Here is a 21,603-nt window from a genome sequence, read left to right as displayed (position 1 = left end):
GAGCCTTGCGCAACGAAACATCACGGATGACTCTTATTTCTCTCTCTCTCTCTCTCTTACTTCGCTTTGTTATATTAAAATTTGAATTGAAACATCATAGACCCCAAAACCCACACTTCCTCAAATTCATAACAAGCTTAGATAAGTCCACCATCATTACAGAGGACCGGAATATCCATAGGTTATTCCACCCTCCACATGCAGAACCATCAAAGCTCGTGGCACGCTCGTCTATGCCAACGCAATACACCCTTCACCGACCTCCATTAAAACACCCTTGCACCCACCCATATCAAAGACCAATCCTAAAGCCTTTCTAAATACTTTCTCAATCTTCCATTACTCATTCCGCCCTAATCCCGAAACCTTTCTAAAATCTCATTCATTTCGTATGTGGGGCTCAAGCCCAAAGCAAAGTCGATAAGGATCCTTGCATTCCCATCAACTTTAGCATCGCCCTTTTGTAGGGTTCCCCTTGTTTTGTAGTGTCCTAAGGGTATTTGACCTCATGTTGGGTACCTTAAATAGGGTTGAAGATTGCTATGTCTCTTCATTAACCAACAATTCTGGTCTCTTTGAAGAGAGCCATTGCTTCTCCTCAATGGAGGATGCCCACCATACCAACCAGAACTGTTTTCTCTCTCTAGAAATGGAAATGGAGGTTCACAAGGTCATGGCTCCACAACCCAAGACATTTTTGCCGGAGTTTAGAGATAGAGTGAAGGAGATCTTCTTTCCTGATGACCCATTCAGGCAATTCAAGGGCCAACCCACTCGTATGAAATGGTTATTAGCAACTCAGTATGTTTTCCCCATATTGCAATGGGGACCAACTTATAGTTTTAAGCTCTTTAAGTCTGATATCATATCTGGCCTCACTATTGCTAGTTTGGCCATACCTCAGGTGCGTTATTTCAATCGCCATCTCTCTCTCTCTCTCTCTCTCTCTCTCTCTCTATGTAACTATGTAATTACCATTTACTGATACTAACTAACAGGTGCCTCTTAAACGTTTTCTTGAACTGCTTGTAACGTGTGTTATGTTTAACACCTGGCTTATATGTGCCGTTATTTTCCAGGGCATTAGTTATGCAAAGCTCGCCAACCTTCCCCCGATCATAGGCCTTTGTAATCCTCTCTCTCTCTAATTTTTGCATTGTAATTACAGTTCTCTATGTGTGAATGATGGTGTTTTAATGGTTTCCAATATGCAAATGATGGTGGTTTGCTTTTCGTGTAGATTCAAGCTTTGTACCACCACTAGTTTACGCAGTGTTAGGGAGCTCGAGGGACCTAGCAGTGGGTCCTGTGTCCATAGCTTCTCTCATATTAGGAGCCATGTTAAGGCAACAAGTATCGCCTGTTACTCAACCCGTTCTCTATCTACAACTAGCCTTTACGGCTACCTTTTTCGCTGGTGTTGTCCAGGCTTCATTGGGTGTTCTAAGGTGGTTGTTTCTTTTTTTCTTTCTTTTTCTTGTTTCATTGTACAGGCATTTCGGCTGACGTTTGATTTGGCTCCATGCAAATGGAATGGTTAAGGGTTAAGAGTATGAGTTTTTGGTTTTGCAGGTTGGGTTTCATTATAGATTTTCTCTCTAAGGCCACTTTGGTCGGATTCATGGCTGGTGCCGCCATTATCGTTTCGCTTCAGCAGCTTAAGAGTCTGTTGGGTATTGAACATTTCACTCATAATATGGGCTTGGTTCCTGTCATTGGTTCGGTGTTTCACAGGAGAGATGAGGTACCCTTTATCTGATCCTCAAGATTTTCTTTCACCTCCTCCTCTTCTTCTTCATCATTATCATGAGAAACAATAGTCTTTTTAACCCCCTCTTTTTCTCTCTCTACAGTGGGCATGGCAAACAATCCTTATGGGCGTCTGCTTCCTGGGTTTTCTTCTCATAACGAGACACATTGTAAGCCTCATCGTCACAAACGAGTAGGATACCTTGCATTATGTATTCAAACCCAGAATTAAAAGGATTGATTTTCTCACTCTAACATGATTGCTGGCTTGTCGCATCAAAGTCAACCTTAAATAATTCATATTTATTAGATTTCTTTCGACCAATATCTTGTCTCTCCTTTTCTGCGTAATGGAGATATTTTTTTTATTTATGCAGAGCATGAGAAAACCGAAGCTGTTTTGGGTTTCAGCGGCGGCTCCTTTGGCCTCTGTGATCATATCCACTCTTCTGGTTTTCGCCTTCAAAGCACAGAAACACGGAATCAGCGTAGTAAGAGAGAAGAACTTAAACATTCAGAAAAAAAAAAGCAAAAAACTTCGAGATTTTCTTATGTTTTGTGAAGTAGAATATAAAGATAATAACTTTATAGTGTTTTTATTCATTGTCTTCGCCATGTAAAAACAGATTGGACATTTGCAAGAAGGCTTAAACCCACCCTCATGGAACATGCTGAACTTTGATTCCACTTACTTGGGTTTAGTGGCGAAAACAGGAGCCGTGACTGGAATTATCTCTCTAACTGTAAGTTTAAGGGCTTCAAAACAAGAGAGAGAGAGAGAGAGAGAGAGAGAGAGAGAGAGAGAACCTTGAGGCGGGTGATTTTATGTATTTTCTTGCAGGAGGGTATAGCAGTGGGACGGACCTTCGCGGCGTTGCAGAATTATCAGGTGGACGGTAACAAGGAGATGTTGGCTATTGGCCTCATGAACGTGGCTGGCTCCTGCACCTCCTGCTACGTCACGACAGGTTTTGTCCATCCCCATCGCTCTCTCACTTAAAACCCTTGACTCTCTCTCTCTCTAGATTTGGGAAATCTCCCTCTCCCTCTCTACAATTACCTCTTTCCTTCTGTCTACATCCCCTGACTCTCTCCAAAACTTACCTTCTTCCCTCTCCACAAAAAATTGTCTCTCTCTACCGTCAAAACATCGGGAACGTATATCGATAAAGGCATTGCATGATTGAGAAACATCATCATCTGTGCAACAGGAACCATATAATTCATCTATTTTCTTTTTGCATGGATAAGAGCCAAGCTGCACAGATTCACTGTGGTTTTTTTAAGAACCCGTTGCTAGTCTTGATATGGATCTATACCTTGTTACATACATACGAGTGTGGACACAGTTTTTAATAATTTATATTTATGATGTATTTTTGGATTTAATTTTAACAAAATATAATCTTTAACATATAGATCATGAATATAAAAATAAATAAATATTAAAATTTAAAAATAATAATTTTATTAAAAAAATATTTAGACTATTAGTTTCAATTGTTTTTAAATGAACCATCCATTTACATCTATCTTTAATATAGATGCTTTATACTTCAAAGGAGACAAATGCACACATGGGTTCCCCAACGCATGAAATGATTTTCCTATAAATCTAACTTACTTGGAAGGGTGGCAAAGGGCTGAGCCTGGCCAGGATTGACCCTAGCCCTACCCCAAAACAAATAAGGCAAAAAATAAAAATAAAACAAAAAACGAAAGCAAAGGGTTCGGCTGGGCTTAAATAATTACCAAAGATAATAAAAAAACAAAATAATTGAGTCATCCAAAGTCTCAACCTTTTCTACAGGATCTTTTTGTTTGTTTGATTGCGTACTTTTAACACATGGGCATGCCCCTCGAGTCTTGAAGGGTCAAAGACTGACGTTTGATTTCCACTTTTCGGAGTAGTATGTGGACTTTTATATGACCGGACTTCAATGGCTAGGTCGGGTTCGTAGATGTACAGACTTGGGCTTTTTTTTTTTCAATTTCAAAATTTTCTAATGGCCCTCGATGGTAGATGAACTAAATAATTAATTTTTTTGAAAAAGACAGTGAAAATATCTATAGGAAAAGGAAAATTGTTTCATGCGGCAGGGACCCTATTTCTATATTTACAGTTCCCGAAATATAAAGCATCAATCTTAAAGATGGAAGTAAATAGGTAGTTTATCTAAAAACAATTGAAACCAACTGTTCAAATGTTTTTTTTTAATAAAATTAATTTTTAATTTTTAAAATTTATTTAGTTTCATATTCATGACTATGAAGTTAGAGATTACATGTCCTTAAAATTAGGTCCAAAAATCCATATAAAAAAATAGATTTTAAGAGGTGACTCATTTCTACATGGACTTGTAGAAACCATGTCATAAAAAAAGTATACAATCAGATTATTTATTTTTGGTACAAGATGATCACAATTAATTTTGACCATTGGATGTGAAATTAGATGGTTGCATTTATTCCATTGACCAAACTCAAACTACAATAGAATTTTTTTTGAACTTTGTGACACATATGCTACCAGAGTTCACATCGGATGGTTGTAAATAATAGTGACCTCCTTGTATCAAAGATAAATAGTCTCTTGTATATAATCCCATATCAATAACAGGGTTGAAACCTCTTGGTGAAGAATGACTATTTATTATACTTGAGGTATATTTAAAATTTCTATATCAATCAATAATGTTTTAAAAAATAATAATAAATGTTTTCTAAATTGTTCGCGTTTGGCTTTGGAAAGTCTGAACAATTAGGGGTACTTTGATAATTTTATTTGAAAGAAGCCTTAATTGAATGATGATTGGGAGTAAAATTGTTTAAGTGCCCCAAATGTTTTTGGCTTCCCAACATCGAATAAGAGTAATTTGGATAATTTTTAACATTTTTTGATGACAAATCTGATGTAGAAATTTAAAAAGTAACTTTCAACTGTAATTTGTAATCTTTCATCCCCTTTAATGATATTGTAAAAGGTTTCAATCCTTTATTAATATATTTTTTTAAATTGATTTCGAAATTTTCAAGGCCTAGATCTCCATATCCAACAAGGATCCTTTGCTGGAGAAGGAGACCTTTTCTAATGCTAAGATTGTAAGGATGAAGAGTATGCATTTGTAATATTTGGAATCATACAATTGCCACAAACATAATTTTATTAAAAGAGAAATTTCATTATATTATATTGAAACAGTGATGTGAAATCACTATCCGTATTTATAGGAAAACTATACAAAGAGGTTATTTATTTTTGGTACAAAGAGGTCGCAATTTCCTATGTCCGTCGGATTTTAAATAAAGTGATCGTAAAAATATCATTGACTATGCTCAAAATAAAAAAAAAAACAAATAAAAAATATCTAATTTATCTCACACGCCAAGCTATCCAATTTGCCATTAATGACTTGTAGTAATTGCTACCAAACAAATGTTTCATAGTATACAATCCTCATTTTATATATGGAAAAGTGATTTATGCGTGGGAGACGTATAATTACATTACCCCGTGGCATAACCCATCCATTTTAAAGATTGATGTGGAGTGGCAGTCCCTAAGAAAGATAAACACCTATAGTCTAAATTTTTCTTCAAAACCTTATCAGCTCTAGTTTTTTTTTTTTATACATTAATAATCCCCATGTTATTAATTGGACGAAATCTTGTCCGAGTCTTCTTGGTAGGTTGCGGATGCAGTTGACCAGACCTGTTTACACTAGGGGTGGCAAGGAACCTGACCTGGGTTTGGATATGTGTTCAAGAATTGGACTCGACGGGTTGGGTCTGAGTCCAAATAGTGGACCCGAATACTATTCGAGTCCAGGTCCATGCGGATCCGACCCGAATAGTGTTATTATATAAATAATATTTAATATTTTAATAATATAACTATATAAATTTAGTTATAATATCTAACATAACATTTAATTGAATATAATATTTTTTTTATATTTTTATTAGATGCATCTTAGTAATATGTACATATCCTCCAAATTTCAGGTCATTCTGATTTATAGAAAAAAAAATAAAAAATAAAAAATAAAATACTACCGAAAAATCGTGATCCGCAATGAACTTTTGACGGTGATGAATCTAGGCGAAATCACTATTTATTTTTGCCTAGAGGTGTTGGGAAGACTTTTCCTATATATATATATATATATATATATATATATATATATATATATATATATATATATATATATATATATATATATATATATATATATATATATATATATATATATATATATATATATATATGAAAAAATCTCCTATCAGCCCCATGTGCTGATGGTATAGTGTAAGCCCAACTGCCTAGATTGAATCTGAGTCGATCAAATAATCACAATTGTATTTCGTAATTGAATTTTAATTTTATTTATATAAATTAAAATCATTTGAAATTTAGAGCGTCTATTCTTCAAAAATAGTGGAATATAATAAAAATATCAAAAGAATAATTCACATAAAATAAATTGACCAAAATACCTCTGATAAAGTCCTAGGGTATTTTTGTCAATTCACTTTATACAAATTATTTGTTTAATATTTTATTAAGTTCCCTTGATGAGAAGAGTTTATGCCTCAAATTTCATGCTATTTAGATTTATATAAAAATATATTAAAATTATATTACTGAAATACAATCCTGACGGTCAAATTGGCCCAGATTCAATTTTGGTCATTAGACATGTCCTATTCCATCAAATGGGCTGAGGCTGACCTAGCGTTATATATATATACATAATTTTTGGGTCGGGTCCAATTGGGTCTGGGTCCAGGTCAGGTTGGGTCCAATCGAGACCGCGCCTGATAACTTCGGGTCTAGGTCCAGACCCCACCCGACCCGACCGTTACCACCCCTAGTTTACAGTTACACCCCTAGATTTCGCAATTCTCATAAGGGTTGACCATCGTTAGATTAAGATTGATCCATGCAATACTTTCCATATCTTTGGTCATCGAGAAAATGATATAGACATTAAGGGGCCTTTTGGATCCACGGAAATAGATTACCAGGAAAAATCTATTTTTATTAAAATTTATTTCGAGAAAAGCATTTCCTATGAAATAGATTTCCGCTGTTTAGATGCTACATGGATGCGTAACATTTTCATTTTTTTTTTGAGGAAAAATCTTCATATCCGCTATTTTATGTTTCATTATTTGATAAATCCAAAGTTTCAAAAGATATCTTTTATCTCCCGGATCATTTCAAACGTAGTTTTTAACCTAAACAAATGTAGAAAGACATGCTCTTTCTAAATCCAATCATTTCTCTCTCTTCACTTATATACCCCAAACTTCTCTCTTTCACTCTCTTCTCTCACTTTTTCTCTCCTCTTGTGTTTTTCCGAACACATCTCTCTCTCCTCCCGATAAGTTCTCATCTCCAAGAGCTCCTCTCTCTCTTTAGAAGTTTAGGAGGATGACTTTTAGAAAAGACATGTTTTTTTAGATTTGTTTGGCTTAAAAAAACAAGTTTAATTTAACTCAGAGGGTTAGAAGAAATAAAATCTACAATATTTATGCCTCAAGATATCTTTTAAAAGCTTGGGGCTATTGTGAAATAAAACCTAAAAATATAAGGGGTATGAAGATTTTTTTTTTTTAAATTTTTTATTATATTCTTTATTATAATGTTTTTTTATTAAATTTGAGATAGTTTCTCTCTCTCTCTCTAAGTATTTGATATAATTTCTCTCTAAATTTTTTTAAGTACTTTCTCTCTCTAAAATTTTATGTAGTTTATCTTTCTAAAATTTGAAGACATTTTCTCTCTAAAACTTAAAATTTGAGTAGTTTCTCTCTCTAAACTTTTTAAGATAGTTTCTCCCAATAAAAAAGTTTAAATATTTTCTTTCTCTAAAAATGAAAACTTAAAATAGTTTCTTTCTTAAAAAATTTTAAGTACTTTATCTCTCTCTAAAATTTGATATAATTTGTCTCTCTAACATTTAAAGATACTTTTCTGTCTAAAACTTAAAATATGAGATAGTTTCTCTCTCTAAAAGTTTTGAGTTAGTTTTTCTCTCTCTATAAAACTTAAAATTCGATATAGTTTCTCTCTCTCTAAAAATTAGAGACAATTTCTCTCTCTAAAATTTTTCAAATATTCTCTCTTTAAAAATTAAAATTTGAGATAGGTATTTGATATATTTCTCTCTCTAAAATTTTTAAAATAGTTTTCCTTTCTAAAATTTTTCAGATACTTTCTCTATCTAAAAATTAAAATTTGAGATAGTTTGTTTTGGTATAGTTTCTCTCTCTAAAAATTTTGAAATATTTTCTCTCTCTAAATATTTTCAAGTACTTGCTCTCTCTAAAACCAAGATACTTTCTCTCTAAAATTTGATAAATTTGAGATAATTTCCCTATCCAGAATTTGATATTGTTTCTCTCTCTAAAATTTTAAGATACTTTCGCGCTCTCAGTTAAAATTTGAGAAGTTTATTTTTTGTTAAATTTTTTGAGATAGTTACTCTGTTTCAAACTTTTATGTTGTTTCTCTTTAAAACTTAAAATTTGAAACACTTTCTTTTTTTAAAAATTTTCAGGTACTTTCTCTTTATAGAAACTTAAAATTTGAGATTGTTTCTCTCTAAAAAATTTAGATAGTTTCTCTCTCTAAAATTTTCAAGTACTCTATCTCTAATACTTAAAATTTGATTTAGTTTTCTCTCTAAAATTTTTGATATAGTTTCTCTCTCGATAACATTTTTATATACTTCTCTCTCTAAAATTTGATATAGTTTCTCTTTGTAAAAGTTTAAAATATTTTTTCTCCACAATTTAAAGTTTGATATAGATTCTCTTTATAAAAACTGAGATAATTTCTCCCTATAAAACATTTCGATGGTTTTCTTTTCGAAAATTAGAAGTAGTGTCTCTCTAAAGTTTTAAGATACTTTCTCTCTCTAGAACGCAAAATTTGAGATGGTTTCTCTTTATTATATGTAGGGGTGTTTTTGTAGAATTAATTATATTTTATATAGTAGATGTCGTTATAATGAGGAAATCTTGCTGGAAATTAATTTCGGAAGGTAAAAACAATGATACATATTTTCTTATTTTTAGCTTGAAATGAGAAAACCAATTATAGGTGCAAATACATTTCAGTCCCAAAATTTCCATTCAAACGCATGAAATGTGCCCCTAAATGTTTGCATCGGACTGTCCACTCAAGCATCCATTTTGAATGTTATTAAAAAAAAAAAAAAAGGGGCATACATTTTGAGTTTTAAAGGTTTACAGAAAATTTATTTGTCTCAATTTCATGAGTTTGGAGTAACCCTCCAGATTTGATGATGTTTGAAAATAAGAATAAAAAGAAGTACAAATTGAATAAATTTAAGGCTAAAAATTTATTTGTTTTTTACATAATCTAGTCGTGATGGTTGGGGTAATAACAATGAGAATTTAAAATCCAAAATTCATCACCAATACAGATTTTGGGTGGAAGGGTTGAATTAGTACGATAGGCGAGTCCTCAACCTTAGAATTTATTTTATAGGAACATTTATGTACGGAATGTGTTAAATTTAAAGAATTAGCCAGGTCCATAATTCTTGAAATTTTAGGGTGAGGTTCTCTTTTTTATGTTTTTTTTTTCCACTTTATCCTCAGTTCGATGTTATAAATATTGAATTATATATATTTTTGGTTTCCAGGCAATTCGATGCTCTAGATATTGGACCAGCCAATTTCTTGGGTGGTTTTATATTGGATAATATCGGATTGCCCTATTATTTCATTTGATGGGTTTGAGTGGAGCTACCCGATGTCTGCAACATCGAAATACTTTTTGGGTGTGGTTTGTATAAGGTTATAACTTTAAACAATTCAATTAAGGCACACCTCCAAATTTTACCATAATATGTAATTTTGATGTAAAAAATTCTTATAATTATCTAAAAATCTATTTTTATCTTTTTATAAAAATTTAAACTTTGAAAATGATTAAAATCAAGTAGATCCATAAACATATGAAAATCTTGAAAATGGACGGTCTAGATAATGTGTTACAAGATGCACTATTTTTTATACTCAAAATCTTTTTTTCCTCATATTCATACATCTCAATATCGAGATGATCAATTAGAAGGTTTTTCAACTTTAAAACAATGTTTTCTAATGGATTTTTGAAACGCATATGTAATTCTACATTTTAAAGTTGCCACCTTACATAAACTTTTTCCATACTTTTAAATTTATAGAGTCTCACGTTACTAGAAGGAATATTTAACCACCATGATAATGCACAAAGGGTTGACAAAACTTGCTTTGCTATATCAAAGGAGATTAACCATTGTCGTTATGGAGGAATTCGTTTTCGCGGCATGGTTGTTTATTTATTTGGCGGTTGGATGTTAGTAATATTAGATCACCCAAATATATATATTTGTTTTTTTTTTTAATTTTTTTTTAAGAACGGTATGTTGTTTCAAACATCGAATCGCTTCATTCAAACCTACGGTATGAAATGACTGGCCAGTCAAATATTTGGGGCATCGGTCTGTCCTGAAAACCACAAAAAATAAAAAAATAATTAATAAAAATAATGTGATTTGATGTTCTCAACATTAAACTCGGGTAAAACCCAATAATAAAAAAATGATTATACACAATGAGACCATTTATCTATGATACAAGGTGGTTACAATTCCTTACAACCATGTGATGTGAAATTTGATAGCTTGGATGTGCTACAAAGTTCAAGAAAATGGTCTTATTGTATTAAAGGTAAATGTTCTTATTATATACTTTCCCCAAAAAAATAACGAAAATGTCAGACCTTAAGAAATTTTTTTTAAAAATAGGAACCAAGTGGTAGTTCTGTAAATTTAATCCAGTCCGAACATAAATTTTCCTATTTTGGAAGCCCACACGATCATGGGAAATATGAGAGCAAGAAATAGAGAGAGATGCAAATGAAAGTGAAAGTGAATATAATTGGTAGAAGGGTGTGGTTTGTATAAGGTTGCAACCTTAAACAATCCAATTAAGGTGCACCTCCAAATTTTATCATAACTGATAATTTTGGGGTAGAATTATTTAAGGATTATCTAAAAATCTATTTGCATGTCTAACAATAAAATTTTATGCTCCAACAACGGTTAAAATCAAGTAAATATATAAATATATGAAAATATTGACAATAGACTGTCCAGATAATGTGTTGCAAAATGTAATATTTCTAGGACTCAAAATCTTTTATTTTTATTTTTATTTTTCATATGCATACATCTCAATGTAGAGATGATCTATTAGAGGATTCTTCAACATTAAAATAACCTTTTTCTAACGGATTTTTGAGGTGCATATTTACTTTTGCATTTTAAGGTTGTAGCCTTATATAAACTTTTTCTTAGTGGAAAGCCTTATCGGCACTTTCTTTGGTGGAATTTGTCATAATATCACCAGCACTATTTGAAACTACAACCGTTTTTTTTTTTTTTCTTTCTTTCTGTTCTTAATGTCAAATGGCCTTCAAAGATATCATAATAGTCAAAGAATGAGGTTTGTATAGAGCCGATGCTCTAAACAATCAAAGTAAAGCGCACCTTCAAATAGTGTTTAGAAATGTGGTTTCAATACTGGAAATATTTGAATAGAAGCTTCAACTCTTTCATTGAGTGTTATTCTCTTGTGGATCAGCGTATCATTGGCTCTAGTTTTACCTGGTCTAAAGGAAGGTGATCTTAACATTTATTTTTTCCATGCCATAGCAAGTGCGAGGAGAAGGCAGAATGATATCTCAAGTCTTACCATCCTTGGTTTAGATTTTGAGAATAATAGTGCTATGATTGAGGGTGTTATTGATCACTTTAAAAAAGCTTTTACTAAAGAGGTGGTGGTATCCCCTAGGTTTTTGAATGTTCCTTTAAGATGCTTAATGGTGAATAGATTCGTTTTTTGGAGAGGGAAACTTCTTTTCAAGAACTACATCATGATGTCTTTGCTTTACCCGGTGATAAGGTACCGGGTCTTGATGACTTTCCTTTGATCTTCTTCCAAAAATTCTGACAGCTACTTAAGGATGATCTTTTGGGGATGGTAACAGAGTTCATGATCACAAGTAAAATTTTTGAAGGCATTAACTCGACTCTTTTCGTGTTGATACCAAAAAAAGTTGTGATTAATGAGCTCTCAGACATCAGGCCTATTAGTCTTCTCACGAGTGTCTATAGGATCATTGCCAAAATTCTTGCTCAACGTCTAAAGGTGATCCTTCCTACCATCATTTCCACCGCACAGTCAGCTTTTATTCAGGACCCCCAAATTATTGATTGTGTGTTTGTGGCGCTAGAATGCATCCATTCACGAGTTTTGAGCAAGAAAGCTGACATTCTTTTAAAGCTTGACATGGAAAAGACTTATGATAGGGTGGAATGCGGAATTTTGTTAGAGATTTTAAAACGGATGGGGTTTGGTAATCGGTAGAGGAGTTGGATCTCTGGTTGCCTATCTTCAGCCTACTTCTCTTTCATTTTCAAAGGCAGTCTGATAGGGTTTTTTAATGCAACCCAAGGCCTTCGTCAAGGAGGCCCTTTATCTCCTTTCTTGTTCACGATCTATGCTAAGTGTTTTAACCTTATGTTAAGCAAGGTGGTGAGCGCATGGGCTTTTGAGGGCTTTCAAATTGTAAACTCAGATATCTTTGTTTCTCACCTTCAGTATGCTAACGATACCTTAATTTTTGTTAATACCGAGCCCTCACAAATCAGAGATGTTACAAGATTTTTGGAGATTTGTGAAGTTACTTTAGGCCTGAAGGTTAATTTCCACAAGTCTTCTATGGTAGGAGTCAGTTGCAGTGTTAGTGTTGTGATTGAGCTGGCTGTGACTATGGGATGCAAAGTGGACTCTTTCCCTATTACTTATTTGGGGCTTCCGGTTTCAGACTCTAAATTCTATATTGTTGTTTGGGAAAAGGTGATCGAGAGAATTCAATATAAGTTAGATCTTTAGAAACACAAATACCTTTCTCTAGGAGGAAGGGTGACTTTGCTAAGATCGTGCCTTGCGAATTTGCCGGTATATCAAATGTCCTGAATACAAATGCCAACTACAATTGCAAAGAGAATAGAAAAGATGGTGAGAGATTTCTTTTGGGGTTCCAGCAGTAAGAATAGGAAGTTCCATTTATTAAGGTGGGATAGAGTTTGTACACCCAAGCGTGAAGGTTGTATGAGTATACAGAAACTGATGAGGTTCAATCAGGCCTTGCTTTGTAAATGGTGGTAATGTAGCATTCACCTGAAAGATCACCTGTGGACCCAAGTGTTGAGGACAAAGTATGGGACGGATAGGCAAAATCTATAGATAGGGGGTGGTAAAGGGAAGGATGTGTCTTTTATATGGAGGGCTATCTTCAACTGTAAGAATATGGTCTCGGGCTATTTTAGATGGAATGTGGGTTGTGGTGCTCAAATCTTGTTTTAGCACCACACGTGGATTGGAGAGTGCCCGTTGAAGGTTATTTTCCCTGACCTCTTTAAGGTAGTTTCAAATTCTTATCATAAAATATGTGACGTAGTGGAGAGTAGAGGTCAGCAGTTGGTTTGGGATATACCCCTTACATACAGAAGACTTAACAATACCATGTTGTCCCAATGATGTACTTTGATGGAACTTTTGGATAAAATTTATATTTCTTCGGGGGCAGAAGATATTTTTATATGGGAGATTGAAATGGATGGTATTTTCTCGTTTAAATCATGCTATAACCTTTTCTTCGATGATCATTGGAGATGACCGTCCCCCCAAATTGTGTAGATATGGAAATGGCCAATACCACACAAAGTTCAAATTTTCATTTGGCTAGCCTTGTAAGATAAATTACTAATAATTGACAACCTGCAAAAAAAGGGGAAAGTGTTACGTAATATATGTTTCCTCTGCAAACATAATAGTGAATCAGTTGATCATCTCTTAATCCATTGTTCGTATTCTACAGATTTGGCACTGGATTATTGGAGATGTTGGTTTTTTTTTTCCACTGCCTCAGAAAGTGATTGGGTTAGTTTCACAATTTAGTGTCCTATGCCTTCCCAAGGTGGGTGCTACGATATGTAAGATTGCTAAAGGTCTGATCCTTTTGGAAGTATGAAAGGAGCGAAATAGGCGGACCTTTGAGGGTGTGGGGTTACCGGTAGACAAGCTTATTCACCTTATCAAGTTATCAATCTGGTCTTCTTTATTGGTGGCTAAGGATGGGTGGGGTATTTCTAAGGTTGATATCATGGTCAATCTGCACAATCTTTTTTTTTGGGTTTTAGACTAAGCAGACCCAAATGTTTATGGTATACCCCACCTTTTGGAAGTTTTAAGTTAAATTTTGATGGCAGCTCTATGGGAAACTCAGGACCTGCAGGAATTAAAGGAGTTATTAGAGATTGATATGGAAATGTTGTGTTTTCTTATGCAGGTCCTATTGGTGTTGCTACGGCTAATTGTGCGGAACTCACTGCTTTGTTAAGGGGTGTCCAAACTTTTATTGGGAAGAATTTAGGTCATAATTTTTTAATTGAAGGGGACTCTCTATATGTTATTCGGTGGTGCAAAAAGGAGTAGAGGGTTCTATATGAATTGCGTTCATTTTGGATGAAAATTTTGGATGTGGTGGATTGTCTTTCTGTCTCTTCACCCAAGTCTACCGCGATGCTAATGACATCACCGATGCATTGGCAAAAAGGGGTGTTTCTCTCTCTTCTTTTACTGTTTTAAAAAATGTAATCTCACATTAAGAATTGATGAAGTTGTTGAACCTTGGTAAAACAAATATCTTTGTGATAGCCTTAAAATATATTTTCATCTTTAATTATAAAATTTAAAGCATAAAAAATAGAGTAGATCTATGAAAACTTGAAAATCTGGAAAATTGACGGTGAAAAAAAGTGTTACAAGTGCACTACTTCCAAAACTTGAAATCGATTTTTTTCTCATGTTCATGCATCTTGATATCAAGATGATCAATTTGAGGATATTTGGGCATCAAAACAACCTCTTCTAATATGAAGTTTTTGATGTGGACTCTAATTTGATTGTTTAGAGCCTTGGCTCTACATAAACTTTCTCCATACTTAAATGATTGTTAGATTGTGTTACGTTCAAAATACATTTAGAGGGCATCATAATGTTTAATTATTTGGTTAGAAATCCTTGGGGGGACAATTGCTAATTTTTTCCCTTCCTTTAAAGTGAATTTATTTTCAAGAAAAATTTCGTATATATGATAGTGGAATTTTTTTAAGGAAAAAGTTTATGTAAGGTTCTATTTTTAGGGAAAATTATGGATATTCTTCAAAAATCAACTCTGTAGACATTTTGCCCCTAAAACTTTTAGTATCACACCCATGACATAGTTTTTGTTTTTGTTTTTTTGCTTTTACCCTCAGTCAAAAAGTCATTATTTTAAAAACTAAACTTCTTTTACTCTACCCATTAAATCTCCTTCTCTCTCTACCGGCTCTTTCTCTCTCTTTCTATCTCTCCCTGCCTTCTCTCTACCCACGTAGAAAGAGAGAGGACGGGTAGAGCGAGAGAGGAAGAGAGCTAGGGCAAGTAGAGAGAGGGAGATGGAGAGAGGGGACAGAAAGGGTGGTTAGAGAGAGATTTAGGTAAAAGAGGGGAAGGGCAGTTTAGTCTTTAAAACAATAACTTTTTAACTAAGGGGTGAAAGCAATAAAAAACTATAACTAGGTCATGTGTGTGATACTCAAAGTAATGGGGGGTAGAATGTCTGCAAAGTTCATTTTGGGGGTATTCATAATTTGCCCTTAATTTTATATCATAGAAGTAACGTGCACCTAAAAATCCATATATAAATAGTGTTTCGACATTAAAAAAACTCTATGATTGTTCACCAAGACCTCAAGATGTATAAATATAAAAGGACAAAGGATTTTAAGTCCTAAAAACAATATATCTTAAAACACATTATCTAGACTATTAGATTTGGTGCTATCCAAAAACACCAACATAAGGTGGTTTCCTTTAGAGAGAATTTGTGTATCTTATTTGGGTCACCATATAGAAAATGTGGTTTATTCTAGAGAGTAGTCTCGTTATAGAATAGAGATGACTCTATGTTCCAAAATCTTTGATGTAACCTTCATTGGTATAATAGATTTCAGTTTGCCCCTGTGGATGTAGCCCATATAAGGTTGTTTCATGCTTTATTTCTTGTACTTTATTTGTCAAAAACCAACCTGTCGGGTTTTGAGCTTTCACGCACAACATAGACCACCTATTTTAATTTTTTTAAAATGTTTATAGATTTGCTGGACATACATAATTTTTGGACTTTTAAATTTCATTATTTAGAGTGAAAAGAGATTGTTAGGCCATCGTAAGGGTTTCTAGCACTGTAGCTACATTTTTAGTAAGATTTAGTGGTGCTCCTTAGGAGTTATCAAGGTTTACATCTCATAAAAACCACACCCTTTATTAATATTAATATTGATATCCATTCTAAATACCATATATGTGATATTGGTACTTAATCACTAATGTCTTTATGTAAATTACTACAGGATTGGTATTATGGAATACCTTTAATCGCACTAAGTAATCTTGTAGGGCAATGCTCGTAAGATATTGGTAGTTGTGGATATCGATACCTCACATGTGTTAAGTTCTCAAACTAATTGTGTTTCCAAACACCACTATCTCACTATGAATACTATGCGAGATATTAATATTTTTAAATAGTAACATCTCACCAAATAAGTCACCCTGCGAGATATTGATGTTTCAACTATATCACTAACTCAAAAATACCAATATTTTGCTGGGGGTTTAAAGTGGAATATTAACATTGAAAACACCATTATATCTATGCAGTTTTACTAAAAACCACTTCGATTTTGATGAGGGGCAAAATTGAAAATTTCCTCAATAGTTCACAAGTGACTTGATTAAGCCTTTTGAAAATAGAAAACTTAATGGAAAAGAAAAACTAAAAAGTGAATTTCTTGAATGTGGTAAGATAAATTTCCCTGTTATCCTTTTGGAGTTACAGATGTTTGCTGTCGGTACCATACTTCTTAAATGGTGCGGACCATGGAAGAAGTGGTCCTACTCATCTTCCTGATTTTGTAATGCCTCTCATTTTATCTGATGTTGCTTGTATCCCTTGTCAAACGTTGTATAAGGTACGTTCATGTAATATTTTTCTGGTTTCTTAATAAAACAGGTAGGGGCCCGATATCTCCACTAATTCACCCAAAAAAAAAACATCCAAAACATAGAACCTAGCCTCTTTTTGGTTAGGTACTTGGGGTTCGAATGTTAAAAGCTGCCTGTGGCCCAATAAACACTAAGCCGAGAGCCTTTAAACATGATCCCAAATCCCTATTCCATTATATCATAGTTCTAGTATTTAAAAAAAATTCCAATCTGGATCCAAATTGCTCAATCTGAATCGACCTAGTATGAGAGTTGGCAAGTGGGAAAGAATCATGTATTCAGCAATAATTTAGAATAAATAACTTTAAAGACACCATTTATGGAATTTTAGAATCTAGGGCAATAAGAAGAGATCCATGAGCTTGAAAAGGCAGAAGTGATGGTCTCACGCTGCCTTCTCTTTATCCTTGCATTTTTTCATAGTTTTAGATCTTCAAGTTTAGGGATGGTCTTGTTACTTCACAAAGTGTTGTATTAGTTTCATTTCCACAAATTGAATTGTTGTATTGTCGATCTCCTATTAAAACTAATGTTTGCAGGAGCCTTCTCTCGATCTGCTGTGAACCACAATGCAGGAGCCAAAACGGCAGTATCAAACATAGTCATGGCAGCTACAGTCATGGTGACCCTGCTCCTTCTGATGCCCCTGTTCTTCTATACACCAAATGTGGTTCTGGGTGCCATTATAATCACAGCAGTGATAGGCCTCATGGATTTTCCAGCCGCCATTGCCATTTGGAAGGTGGACAAGGTTGATTTTTTAGTCTGCCTGAGTGCTTTCCTTGGAGTCATTTTTATCTCTGTACAAGATGGTCTAGCAATTGCAGTAAGTGAACGACTCTTGCCTCTTTTTATTTTTTATTTTTTATGTTTTTCGGGGTTGCAGTTGGGGTGCCCGGTTGGGGGGGGGGGGGGTCATTGCGGTCATAAATGTCAGCTTCGGATTCGAACCTTAAATATAGAAGATTATAGAAACCACAATTGCATCCACCGTCTGTGACCCGAAAGCATGGCAGATTGCAGATAAGATGTACCAACTTTGATGACCAATCTCGAGTACTAGTGTATCTCCATCATCCTCGTAATAGATTGGATGGTAGATGTCCTTTGGTGCAACATATAACGCATATGTTTGCATATGATATGAGTGTTCCTGCACCTCTTCCTGGCCCTTTGGGGGCACTAACTATCATCATCATCGTTATCATCTTAGACTTATCTTAACTATTTTGGGGTACTGACTGTAAAGGGCCGTAACTCGGTGGTGGTCCAACCTACACAGGATCCTAGGAGGGGTGAGCTCAAGATGGTCATGTTTTTGGGTTTAATGCTTAAAGTGGCCGATCTCAAGACTTGAACCCGTGTTCTTGTTCTAGCTAGCTGATCCTTTGGGGGTATTAACTATATTACCCGTAAATATTTCTTAAAGTGCTGTGGATGCCCCTTCCACCCACCCTTGCTTCTGCACAAGCAGAGCCATTCAATAAAAAAGAGAAATAAGTTGTGTGTGAGAGAGAGATTCATAAGGGCAGGCTAGCACTCTCTAAACTTTCTTTTTTGGCTATGCAGGCGGGGATATCTTTGTTAAAGGTGCTATTGCAAATCACCAGACCGAATACAGCCCTCCTAGGCAACCTACGTGGAACTCACATCTACTGCAACCTTCAGCATTACAAGGATGCAAGTCGCGTGCCCGGCTTCCTCATTCTAAGCATCCAGGCTCCCATCTATTTCCTCAATTCCACATATATCAGAGAAAGGTAAATCAATCAATCCAAGAAAGTACGAAATTTCATCCACCCTCTTTCTAATCCATTCAATTAATTTGTTGCCATTTCTGATGGTGCAGAATCTCAAGATGGGTTGAAGAGGAAGAAGAAGAAGCCCACGATAATAAGACCACCACTCCACATTATGTAGTTCTCGACATGTCTGGTGAGCTAGTGATCACCCTTTCCCTAAAACTATTCGGAACCAAACACAAAATAGAGAGATTTTGAGAAGTTAATTCACTGATAGCGGAGTTTTTGTTTGGAATTTTAGCTGTGACGGCCATCGATACAAGTGGAATATCGGTATTAACCGAATTGAGGAGCTCATTAAGCAAACGGGGCCTTCAGGTAAGTGTCTCTTTCTCTATCTACAACTGCTTATGATTTGGTTTGTTGGTGGTGAGAGAGAAGTGGATGAAGATATGGACATGATTTTTTGCAGCTTGTGTTGGCCAATCCTTTGGGTGAAGTCATGGGGAAGCTCCAACGAGCGGACCAGATCCAATCTTTTGGAACAGACGGCCTATATTTGACAGTTGGAGAAGCCGTTGCTTCTCTCTCATCCTCACTAAAGGAGCAGCCATGAATGAATCAATACGCTGAGGAGCAACCATGAATGAATGAATATACTCTTTCCATAAAGTAGTCCACTGAGCCAAGCTCCATTTTACAGAGTGAGGTTGATCAAGGCGCCCACTTCTTAATAGAATAACTATTGTTTAGCATTGACCACACTTTTTACAACTGAAAAAAAACGTAATATGTTGGAGGGCTTTGTTGCTGTGAAAAAAATTGTAGCTTCTCTTCAAAACAATGAAGATCACCAGTTCTAAACTTCCAAGTTCTGAAGATGTTGCTAGTGATTACCAGTTGTTGTTGCATGTCGGTGTCCATCAACAGGGTCGGGATTTGTCCGAGTCCACTAGTACTCGGGTGAATGGGCAAGACCGAGTTACCTTAAACATTTAAAAAAATCCAGAAAATCATAAAAGATGGGAGTATTATATATTTTTAATATAAATTGCGTGTTTTGGCAAAGGTTGGTGAGTAGTTTTTAATATTATACCAATTATCATATGTTTTAGATATATTTTACAATCTTCCCTACTGTAGATCAACTTTTTTAAATCCATTTTCTATATATTTTTAAGTTATGGATTTTTAAGGTTGTTTTTTGTATTATTTTACTTGTGCTATCTTTATTTTAATTTTTCAAAATTTTCTTTTTTCTTTTCATTTTTTCGAAGATTTTTGGTATTGTACTTGGTTGGGTAAGTGACTCGCATTTGTCCGAGTCTCTTGCCTTGACAAGGGCCGAGAATCTTAGCTGAGGCGAGTCCCATTACGTCAGGATGCATCAACAACCTCAACCACTTTGTTTTGTTCTTTTAATTCTTATCTAAATTTATAATAAGGGTTATGTTAGGGTATATATATATATATAACACCTATAACAATAGTAACAAGTATGCTACTCTAAACATAAACAATATGATTCATGGCTTTATGTTGTATGTCCGAGTTGAACCATTATCAATGATTAAGAAGGTTGGTTTACCCTTAATTGATATGACAGCATATTCTTTCACAATAAGGTTAACTGCTGAAATATTTTCAAAGAATATGAATTTGATGGATTTAATAACTTATAAGTAAGAAACTTCTAAAAGGAATATTTTTAATGTCTTGATCATGAGAGGAAAAGCCGTATTAGTGTGAAATCCCCGTGATGAGGCTATAAATGATTTTTGGGTAATGAGAAGTATATCTAAACGAGTGTGAGAAGCCTCATGAAAAGAATATGCTCATAAATGTTTAATCCGTGACACATGCTTTAAGGTATATTAATGTATTTGGCCATCATAGCCAAGTGGGGGATGGTGATGCATGTCTATGGGACCTCATATATGCCACATATTTTTAGTTCATCTTAATTAATATTTTTTTTAAAATATTATATGTATTATTTGTGTTTTATTTTTAAAAAGGATTTTAGATAGAGAAAATACATTTGCCAATGGTTAGTAGATAACTTCCCTATCTCCTAGATTTTGAGGGCCATCTTCTCAAAGATTTCAAAGAAAAGCCGACAATTGGAATAACTGCAAAATAGGGTTTATTGGGTCATGTAAGACCACCATGAAAGCTTGCTTGAGAATTCTTGGAAGACACCATGTCTCTGCAATATATTATCCAAAGACATCGCCCATCAAAATTATGTTTTTCTTTTATGATTTAAATAGTAGAAAATTCGAAGTATGGATCCCTATAACTATTGTTTTTCATCTTCTATTTTATTTTTTTGAGTTCCTTCATCATCCTATTGGACGGCGAGTTCGTATTGCCCAATTTGGCCAATCCAATTGAAGGACGATCCAGAATCCGATTTCAGGTTTTAAAACACCTTTGTGTGGTGTCTGTCCTTATTATCTTGCAACATTAGAGCCCTGTGAAAAAATGGTTAGTCAATAAATGGAAGTCACACGTTTCTGTCACCATGCACAGCACAATTGTTACCAGAGCTGTCCCTAATCTAGGGTTTTAGAATATGCAGTAGTTATGTTCTATTGTTTTCCTTAGTAAATGTGATTCCACTTTGGTGCCATTTTGGACCATTTCGATCCAGTCGACTAGGTAGATCCGACAGTGCAAACAATCCCATCTTTATGTAGTTATGGCTGTGCACCTAATCTAGGGCCCTTTTAGAATTTAAATTCACTAATTTTTAAGGAAAATGGTTTGATAGGGCCGTAGCCCTATCAAAATAAGTAAAGCCTTACCTCATAACTCATCGAAAATTGCAATTCAAGCATTAGAAAACCTTTATAGCGATCATCTTGGCTTGAAAAAAAATAAAATTTCAAGCTCTAAAAATAGAATA

At 34.5% G+C, this 21,603-nt stretch overlaps 1 protein-coding gene across 2 annotated transcripts; it reads left to right on the top strand.

The window, feature by feature from the left end:
• LOC18422280 (putative sulfate transporter 3.3) lies at nt 1-19,556 on the top strand. 2 transcript variants are annotated; one of them, XM_006826785.4, is made up of 13 exons: nt 1-904; nt 1,080-1,128; nt 1,241-1,448; nt 1,573-1,744; nt 1,854-1,919; nt 2,127-2,240; nt 2,376-2,492; nt 2,591-2,717; nt 17,490-17,776; nt 18,520-18,710; nt 18,800-18,885; nt 18,994-19,070; nt 19,165-19,556. In XM_006826785.4, the coding sequence occupies exons 1-13, from the start codon at nt 509-511 to the stop codon at nt 19,306-19,308; spliced, it is 2,034 nt and encodes a 677-aa protein (XP_006826848.4). In that variant the 5' UTR covers nt 1-508; the 3' UTR covers nt 19,309-19,556. The 2 variants fall into 2 exon arrangements, with proteins under 2 accessions (XP_006826848.4, XP_088721731.1); XM_088865605.1 differs by lacking the exons at nt 17,490-17,776; nt 18,520-18,710; nt 18,800-18,885; nt 18,994-19,070; nt 19,165-19,556 and adding an exon at nt 9,429-9,630 and having other exon boundaries at nt 13-904.
• Nucleotides 19,557-21,603: the final 2,047 nt, after the last annotated feature.

The sequence above is a fragment of the Amborella trichopoda genome, chromosome 4 (assembly GCF_054954075.1).
Source record: "Amborella trichopoda isolate Santa Cruz 75 chromosome 4, AtrichopodaSantaCruz75HAP2 v2.0, whole genome shotgun sequence".
Classification (NCBI taxonomy): Eukaryota; Viridiplantae; Streptophyta; class Magnoliopsida; order Amborellales; family Amborellaceae; genus Amborella; species Amborella trichopoda.
This window is presented reverse-complemented; position numbering and strand designations above follow the sequence as displayed.

Coding starts and splice junctions, on each gene's coding strand:
- LOC18422280 (XM_006826785.4), top strand. CDS start 509: ATGTTGGGTACCTTAAATAGGGTTGAAGATTGCTATGTCTCTTCATTA. Junction 1,745..1,853: donor TGTTTCACAGGAGAGATGAG/GTACCCTTTATC, acceptor CTCTCTCTACAG/TGGGCATGGCAAACAATCCT. Junction 1,920..2,126: donor TTCTCATAACGAGACACATT/GTAAGCCTCATC, acceptor TTATTTATGCAG/AGCATGAGAAAACCGAAGCT.